Below are 9,857 nucleotides of genomic sequence, written 5' to 3' on the forward strand. Positions count from 1 at the left end.
TTCTTGTCACAAATGAATTTTATTATTTCTTCAAGGTTCTTCACATACGTACACCTTAAGAGATATCAAGTAGGCGTAACATGTTCTCAAAAAATTAGGGTTGGCACGCAGAAGAATTTTGAGTCAGAGATTTTGCTGGTTTTGGCACCCACTCACAAAAAGGTTGCCCACCCCTGCTCTAGACCTTTGTTCCCACAGCTCCTGTACCTAGAATGCCCTTCACAACTCCACCTGCTAGACACCCATCATACACCCGATTTCATTAGGCACTATTCTCGAGGAAGCTTTGCCAGTCGACACCCCAAAAGCCCCCTTAGGTAGAGCTGAACACACCCTTCTGAAGGTCCCAAATTCCCTCTATTAACTGCTCCCTGACAACAAACTATTTCAGCTCTAAGCCTGCATCTCCTCAGCTATAAAATGGGGATAACTTGTTTACGTGGGAGGGAGATAAGCTTTTTAAAAGGGCCCTCCACAGCTCCAGGCATATGGCAGAACTCAAGAAGTGACAGTTGCTATAATTAGTACTTTTTTTTAGCATTCAATGATTAGCATTTTGTCAAAAGACCTTAAGAGTGTTTGTAGCTAAGCCTAAAAAGCAACTTACTGTGGCAGAAAGAGGATAGGTGCCCGGGTGCAGGTGAGGAGGGAGCCAAAAGCAGCTTGAGCATCTGGCGCACTGTCTGAACATCGTGTGTCCCCAAAAATGTTGACATTAGGAGGTGTCATTTGGGACGCATTTGGGAGAAAACAAGGTCATGATAGTGGAGCTCTTATAAATTGGAGTGATGCCTTATAAAGGAAGCTCTAGAGAGATCCCTTGGTCTTTCTGCCAGGTGACACAACAAGAAAAAGGACAACCTAAAGGGGCCCCTCACCTAACCACGCTGCACCCTGACCTTGGACTTCCAGCATCCGCAACTGTAAGAAATAAAGGTATTATTTATAAGCGATTCAATGTGTATTATTTTGTTATGGCACCAAATGGACTAAGACAACTGGATACAGCGAGAACTGGCAGCGTCAATACAACACCCCCCCAAAAACTAGGAAAGACAAGTAAGAGTGCCCTCTAGGGGCTCAACTCTGAAATCATCACATAATCCACTGGAGAGGTAAAGGCACCAAACTGTACTCTAAAATGCATGTGTTGCATTGTGTGTACCTTCCACCTCGATAAAACTCTTTTTTTAGGTCCTTACAGCAAGGTGCAGCTAGGAATGGAAATGAGCGGGGCAGGCCTGCGGGGACTGCGGCCAAGCAGGACTGCCGGGCCACCTGAGGGAGCGGCCGCACCCCAGCAATACCACGGCCCATCCTCCCACACCTCCCAGGTTTTCGAGAGAATCTGGAAATTCAGACTCTTACATAAAATTAGATGTTTTTAGTTAAACTCTAAAAAAAAAAACCACAAACAGATAAAACATCCAAAGGCCAAACTTGACTGCAGGGCTCTTCACTGTCAACTACCTTAAAGATACAGACTAACTTCAAGGTCAGATTGAAGGAAATCAAGCAGTTAAAGTGCACACCTTTGAAAAGGGTGGTGGGGGCCCAGAAAGACAAGGACGTCCTCATGAGGGCCCTCCCAAAGACGGGCCAATCTGTGTGGCCAGCCTGGATCCACCTCACCAGGACATGACGGAGACCCTTATTCCAATTCTTTGCTCAGCAATCACCTTCTCATATGGATTTAGCTTCTGAGACAGGCCTGCCTTCAGGGAGGAAACACTGACCTTAGACCCAGGAGAGCTCCACCAGAGAGGGCCGTGCCCAGAGCGAGCAGGAACCCTGAGTAGGCATCTGGCTGCTCTTAGGTCTCTGGGAATGTGGCTGGGACACACCTACCCCTGGGACAGATGCATTCGCAGTGCTGACAACTCAGGTTTCTGTGCCTATGTAGCCAGGCTCTAGGAAACCCCAGGAAGACAAAGCCTTCCACAAGGCCCTCACCTGGCTACCCATGTCCATGGAGACCCCACCGCTTGGGCTGATAAGAACTCAACAAGCCACATCCCCAGTGGTGGGTGTGCAGGAGGCAGCTGATTGATGTTTCTCTCTCATCGATGTTTCTAACTCTATCTCTCTCCGTCTCTCTCCCTTCCTCTCTGTAAAGAATCAATAAAATATATTTTAAAAAAAAAGAACTCAACAAGCATTAATTCTTCCCAAATTCCCTTTTCCAAACAGATGAGAATCCAAGTCTCATCGGGGACCACTTTCCTCTGTAATTACCTTGGAATGAGCCAGACTCCACACCTTTGCACTTGCCGTTCCCTCGTGTGGCAAGGCTTCCTCACCCAACTCCCAGCACTCCTCCTCTGAGAAGCCTTCCCTGCTCCTCACCCAAGCAGAGCTTCCTCCCCTTTGTCACAGCACAGAACCCTGAACTTACCTCCAGCACCATCTTCCCTTTACATCTGTCCCCTCCTTCACTTGGGAATTCCCTAGAAGGAAGACAGTGCTCCCCTTTGCATTCCTGGCACCCAACCCAGGCCATGCTCAGTAGGCGGCTAATGAATGAATGTTTGTCTCCTCTAATCTGGGCCTTGGTCTGTATTCCCAAGTACCACCTGGACTCTCCTCTTGGCTGGCACAATCCTTCAACCCAACATGTCGCAACTGAAAGCTCATCTTCCCACCCCCTCTACCCAAAAACACCTCTTTCTCCCTTTCTGTCCCACACTCAGCCACCTGCAATACCATCCCACCATTGCTCATCTGGGTGAGGGAGTACCTCGGCAGCCTTTTCCCTCAGCCCCAAATCCAATAAGCCACCAAGCCCTTCAAGCCAACATGATTGATTCTACCTTCTAAATATCTTATTCTTCTCCATCCCTAATTCTGACACCTTAGTCCAAATGGCACACATTTTATTCCTGGACCATCAAAGAGCTCTGTACTTCGTGTGGATTGTTTTGGCCCCTTGCACTGTACAAACCTGGGCCCTCAGACCACATTAAAAGATATGCCAGAAAAAAAAAAATATATATATATGCCAGAAACAGGTCACAGAAAATGCACTGGTATTTACTGTGGGGATGTAGACATTAACTGTTCCCTACAAGAAGATCCACAAGTGTCTAAACAATGTCAAGTAAAACTGGGCATCTCCTGAGTTACTAACGTCCATCAAGATTGTTTTTCCTACTATCCTTTGACTACCAAGAAGCTTAGCCAAAACTGAATGCTAAATTTAGTACCTGAGTAGCAAATTCCAGCATGAATTTCTATCCACTACCTCTCTCTCTGTCCTCACATTCCTCGTTTCCTCACTGTGGGGAACCAGGAGGAGAGGGGTGGGAAAAGGGCTGCCAGATAAATGCCTGCCAGGGTAGCACAGGGACAAGAGCCAGACCTGTCTTTCTCTTCCAGGACCAGAGCCATGTCCAAGTCCCCCTCGTGCATCTTCTTCATCTCTGACAGCTTGTTTTCCAAACTCAACCGAAGAGCCTTCTCCGTTTCTGTCCCTGCAAAGGCCTTTTCCAGTTCTGCTTGGGCGGCTTTCACATCCTAGAGTTAAATTAAATGCATTTGATGCAATTTTTCAATACAATTGGGAACACTTTGAAAGGAAATTGGATTAAAATATAAATATTTATGACTTTTTCTCCGGCACATTTCCCCTCCCTGAATTGTACTCTACATGGGGAGAATCAGTAATAAATACATTTGCCAGCCATCTTTCCTTCTTGTATCCTGAAGAGTAATCGGCATTTCCAATGGAAAAGATTCAACTATATAAGAACTGTTGTGGTTTTGAAAAATCAGATCAATATTTACAGCTCGATGAGAACAAGGAGTAACGTACCTCTCAATACTTAAACATACATAAATTCCAGAGTCACCACAATCTCCACACAAATTCATTCCACACCCCACCGCCCCCCCAGTTTTTTTGTGGGATTTTTCAGATAATGACGATACAATTCTAAGTACATTTTCTCCATCTCCAAAGTGATTTAGGTGGTGAAACACTCTATGTTCCTCCTGAGTACTCACAGAGGCTGACGAGGAAATTATCTAAATCATGCAGGCAGCGTCTGTGTTAGGGGACAGGCCCTGCTGCTCATGAAAGTGACCCGGAGTCTCGATGGGCATCTCTGACTGCTCATGCCAACTGCCTCTGACTGCACCACAAAGATGAAAGTCAAATCAAACTAGGTTCAAAACCCAGCTCCCACTTATTTGCTGTGTGACCCTGGATAGTCACTTAACCTCTCTGAGACCCAGCTTCCTAATGACCATCTCATCAGAGAATTGTTGTGAGGCTCTGTCAAGTGCCTGCTGCATCACGGGAAACTCAAGAAAAATGTGACTTCCTCCTCCCCACCTTTTCCCTCCTGGGCCTCCTGAATGCTGTCTCCCCAAGAGGCATGCCTGTCAATCTCAATGACAGCTGGGAAAAATCATTTCCCAAAATTTTCAGACAACAAACAACGAAGTCTATTATTCAGTGGGAGCTTACTCAATGCCAGGCTTTACAAGAAGCTCTGTTTATATTTTCTTTGATTCTCACTCAAGCCTAAACACTGACATATAGAGACACATGACTGCAGTTTACAATGCATGCTCTGCAGCCAGACCACCAGGCACTTCCTGCCCGTGTCACCTTAAGCAAGTGACTCAGCCACTCGGCCGGTGTCATCCCTTTCTTCTTTCTGTTGTTAAAGGATGATAAGCATTTACCTCCTAGGTTTGCTGAGGGGATTACCTAAGTCAATATATGCAAAACGCTGAGAAGGGTGCTCACATGTGGTAAGTCCTCCACCAATTGTTAGTACTGCTGTTGTTATTACAATTACCAGCCAAGCAGGTATCACTAGCCTCGTTTTACAGAGGCAAAGGCTCAGGGAAGGCAAATGCTTTATCCAAGGTGACAAAGCTAGTAAGTGACAGAACAGGGACTGAACCCAGCACTGTCAGTTACACTGGCAGCCCAACACACTGGGAGGCACTTACTGGGAAAAATAAGATGAATGAGCAAGATTAGGTTAAGTCTCTTAAAAGCCTCACTATCATCCTGTTTGTTTGTTTGTTTTAATCCTTGCCCAAGGATATTTTTCCATTGATTTTTTAGAGAGTGGAAGAGAGAGGGAAAGACAGAGAGAAATATCGATGTGAGAGAAACACATTGACTGGTTGCCTCCCGCACGCACCCCAAGGAGGGCCCAGGCAAGGGAGAAGCCTGCAACCAAGGTACATGCCCTTGACCAGAATTAAACCCAGGACCCTGGGTCCACAAGCCAACTGAGTCAAATGGGCTAGGGCAGTCTCACAGTCATCTTAACTAAAATTCAGAACTTGGGCTCAGAGCCTCTTCTTTTGGTCCCAGCTCTACTACTAATGACGAGGACTACTTTCTCCCCTTCTCTGAGCCTATTTCCTCATCCATATGATCGACCTACTATCTATACACGCTCATGAACAAGGGCTGAACTGAACATCATGACTGAAAAAGGCCATTGTTAGCTGCAAATTACAGTACAAATGTATTCACTCTTTGTATCCAGAAATGCTTTTTGGTGCTATTTCTCCTCCTACTTGCTTAGAAAAATCAGGGTTGCAGGTAGAAAAAGTGAGATGAAATAAGAGACTTCAAAGACCAAGAATGAAATAGTTTACTTAATATTAGCTTTAATGGAGGAAACCTGTTTAATACCTAGGAAGCATCTGACTGGAATCGGGAGGAGGAGCTACATAAAGAGCCTCCAGACCGGTCCTCAGTCAACACCGGTGGATGGTGGCGTGGAGGCTGGACTCGCGGGGTGGGGCTGCATGGACACACAGTGACCTACAAGTCAGAAAATCTGGTTCCAGGCTTAGCTAATGTTGGGTGAGTGGCTTCCCTCTCTGGGCCTCAGTTTCCTCCTCAGTGAAATAAAGGCACTAAACTAGATAATAAGAAGAGTGGTGTGGCAAGAACATGGGGTTTAGAGACAGCAGTCTACGTTTAAATGCAGGATTAAATTTGGACTGGTTAGCATTTCTCTCCATACCTCAGAGTCCTCATCTATAGGAATAAAACAATAATGGCCAGTTTGCAGGGTGAAAGGGTATAAATTCTTTATGCCAAGCATCTCTGATGGAGCTGGAACCCCGGAGATATTCAGTGAGGATGGTTCTCATGTCTGCGGAAGTTTATGAGGAAAGAAACACAATTCTGCCCACTGCGTTATGAACCCACTGAAAGAAACACACTCTCCACAGGGCCTCCAGACTTGCCTCTTCCAAAAGGAGTATCCTTTTGGTTAGGAGATCTTCGACCTGCTGCACCTTCTTCTGAGCATCCTCTTTTGCCCGCCGAACTTCTGAGCCGCCTCCCGCAGCGAGGCTCTCAACTGCTTTGCTGCAAAATGAGGCAAATAAGGGTGACAGTCAGGTAGTGATTTTAATCACCCCAAGAAACAACAAATCCCCCCATGGGCCTGTGCTGAGCTTCTTTTTTATTTTAATTAATATTTGTAACTCAAAAACACTGACCATACAATATATAAATGTATTAAATCAACATGTTGTACCCCTTAAACTTGCACAATGTTAAATGTCAATTATGAGTCAATAAAAATACAAATTTAAAAACAAAGTAAGCATCATCTATATATCATCACGATTTTATTGCTTAACACACTAAAACACCTTTTGTGTCAATAAATACAAATGTGTATCATTTGACTACATAATAATTTGCTATATGAAATGTACTATATTTAATCAACCCCTATTTTTAAAACACTTAAATTGCTTCTGATTTTATATATTTGTCCGATAACACAAAGCTCTGAGAACAGTGGCCAAAGTACTCAACAAAAGTATTCAACATATGTCAGTGTTATTGTTTATTATTCTAGTATAAGCAATGTTGTGATGAAAAAGCATCCTTGTATGTAAACTATCCAGTGATTTCCTTAGGGTCAATTCCTAGAAAGGGAATTACAGGGTCAAAGTGTAAGTATTCTTTTAAGACTTTTTTGACAGCTATTGCCAAGTTTCCCACCAGGAAACTTCCAACAAAGCACACCTCCACCAGTGTTAGGAAAGGTGGAGAGCTGACTTGACAAACCAATGTACACAGAAAGTATGTAACAAAATGAATCTGAGGGATCGAGAGAGAGAGAGAATCCCTTATTGGCTGCCTCCTGCACGCCCTCTAGTGGGAATGGAGCCTGCAACCCAGGCATGGGCCCTGACTGGGAATCGAAGCGGCAAACTTTCGGTGCACTAGACGATGCCCACTAAGCCACACCAGCCGAAGCTGTAATGAATCTGATACCTCTCAAGGGCAGTGGTTTTCAAACTGTGGGATATGCCCTGACTAGGAACTGAACCCACAGCCTTGGCATATCAGGACGATGCTCTAACCAACTGAGCTACCTGGCTGGGGCTTGGAGGAAAAGCATTTTAAATACAGCACACTGCTATGTGTGAGCACTAGCTACTACTTAGGGCGTGAGGAGAAGAGAGCACGCAAGCAGCCCACACTCCGTGTTACTCTAACATGAAATGCAGACTTCACATCACTGTGGCACCACGGAACAAACATTCTGTCCTCCTGTCAGGCAGCGGTGGGGATGGCACACCGAAATCAGACAGAGGACCACAACCACTGACGCCTTTCATCTGCTTCTCCCCAGAAGAAAAACAGTGTCAGATATGAATTTGGGAGACCTGTACTCAGAGCAGTTCTATTGGGTTTCTAAAATGATTGTGGGTTTCCAGAAGGCAGAATAATATAAGGAAATGGCTCCACCTAAAGCTGGTTTCTCAGAAAACTGCAATAGGACAAATCTATTCACCACCAGCCTCCCAAGCCCTGCGTTAGGGGTATGTAAGACTTTTCCGGCCAAGAGCCATGTGACCAGACATGCACATGCACGGGCCATGTGAATTTTTGACTGAGAACAATGGAAAGTCAAGAGGGCCATACTTGCTGTCCAAGCCTCAGACACGAACTGCCTGCAAATAAAGGCTTTATTCATATCTTGTTTCCTTTCACCAACGAGCCTTCACAAGGCCCCAGTGTCATGATATCATTTTAATGGAATTCAATGTGGACAACCGGGAAGAAAGAACATGGGCTCTGAAGCAGAACAGATCCGCTTCCAAATTTGTACTCTATTATGGCCTCAGTGTGACTCTGGGTAAATTACCTCTTTCACCTCAGTTTCCTCATTTGAAAAATGAGGTGATGCCCTCTTAGCATTAATGTGCTAGCACATGCGGCGGCCAAAGCACGGGCTCCTTCCTCTCTGATCCGAGTGCTGCAGGACAGCCTGTGGTCCCCGCAGCCACCGCAGCGCTGCCTCCGCTAAGATGCTGAGCAGCCTCATTCTACCCTCCGGTGGTGTCCCAGCTGAGAACAGATTGTCCACTGGCCTGAACTAAGACTAACGCTGCCACTTCCTGATTAATGCCACCAAGCGTCCTGAGCCCCGTCCCTCAGCTCACATCTTGACCAGTACTGTAGGGAGTTCACATGACTCACAATCATTTCTGCCACTTCTCAACAGGGCATTCTACATGGCTGCAAGAATTCTGGACTAAAGGGGAGGAAATGGGGGACAGTTGTAATAGTGTCAAGAATAATTTTTTAAAAAAAAGAATTCTAGAAAAGAAGCTTTTCCTTCCTGAGCGTTGGATACCGAATTTTCCAGTCCTCAATGTCCTCGAACCACCACAAATGTTTTAGCCCTTGGGCTTCATAAAGCCTCCTCTAGCAAATGGCTCCATTACCCCTCCCCTACCCTCCACTCAACCCAGCGGGTGCAAATATACTGGCTCCCTCCTGTCCGCCCAGATCAAACCTTAGTGTTTTACAGTCAGCATCACACACATTGTCAAAACGCTGACTACAATTTTTAACAAGTAACAGCATTATTCAGTTTGTTTGCATTTTAGTTATACCAATAAAATATACACCCAATAATAAATGTTCCAACTTTTCATTTATCATCTTTGTATTTTACAGTTACTGTAGCAATAAAATTTATACTCAGCAGTATGGTGCAATTTTCCTCTACTAATGGAATTATTATTTTTGTTTGTGTTTTAAAGCTACAGAGATAAAATTCACTCCTGCCAATATGTCTGCTTTTGGTTTTAATGTCCCCTTAATGGTAACTGAGAAATAGAACGATGGAAAATCAGCGAACATATATGTTTACTTCACAGCGAGGCAGAGTGGACTCCAGAGCCAGATTAGCCCCAGCTCTGTTGCCAACTTGGGCAAGTTCCCTCGCTCCCCTGAGCCCCGTTTCCTCTTAGCTCAAATGGGAATACTGGCTGCCTCACAGAACTGCTATAAAGTCAGATGCATAAAGCATGTCAAGTGCCAGGCACAGGGTTAGGGGCTAAGAAGGATCTCAATAAATGTTAGTTCCCTCCCTCTACCCTTTCTTTCCTCATAGAATTTGGGCCAACAGACAAGACAGAGAACAAGACTTAAGAGAGGAAAGGCTGAGGAAAGTGGTCTAATCCAGCTTTCCACCCAGTACAAGAGAGAGCTTCTATAAACACCACCCTCGCTACTCTTGTTAACCATCAACATTTCCTCTTTCTGTTCTAATTATAGTTCTTTGGAGAAAAACAGGGGCTTTTCCCATATCTACCCCCCCACACCCACCCATTAAAACAACCATAAAACTCAAAAAGGGAGTTGAGGGCGTTAATAAAAAGCTATTTTTCCATCAACAAGGTTGTATCACACACACACTGCCAAGTGCCTGGCAGGTGGAGGTCCAGGGAAAGGCCGGTGAGCAGGTCTGTGGTAGGCGGTGTGCGTATCCTCTGGCCGGTCATCTGCACAGAAGCCCTAGGATGTAGGAACGACTGAGAAGCCAAGGCTCAGAGCACACAGT

The 9,857-nt window shown here is 45.3% G+C and overlaps 1 protein-coding gene across 9 annotated transcripts in view; it reads right to left on the reverse strand.

The window, feature by feature from the left end:
- The window catches only part of CDK5RAP2 (CDK5 regulatory subunit associated protein 2), a 159,955-nt gene that overhangs the window by 112,651 nt on the left and 37,447 nt on the right, over window positions 1-9,857 (reverse strand). For all 9 annotated transcript variants that reach the window (XM_015570625.1, XM_006773982.2, XM_006773981.2 and 6 more), the window contains 2 exons: window positions 6,226-6,349; window positions 3,359-3,513 (listed from right to left, as the gene is read on the reverse strand). In XM_015570625.1, coding sequence (XP_015426111.1) covers window positions 3,359-3,513; window positions 6,226-6,349 — 279 coding nt within the window. The remainder of the gene's footprint in view (window positions 1-3,358; window positions 3,514-6,225; window positions 6,350-9,857) is intronic.

The sequence above is a fragment of the Myotis davidii genome, unplaced genomic scaffold, assembly GCF_000327345.1.
Source record: "Myotis davidii unplaced genomic scaffold, ASM32734v1 scaffold964, whole genome shotgun sequence".
Lineage (NCBI taxonomy): Eukaryota > Metazoa > Chordata > Mammalia > Chiroptera > Vespertilionidae > Myotis > Myotis davidii.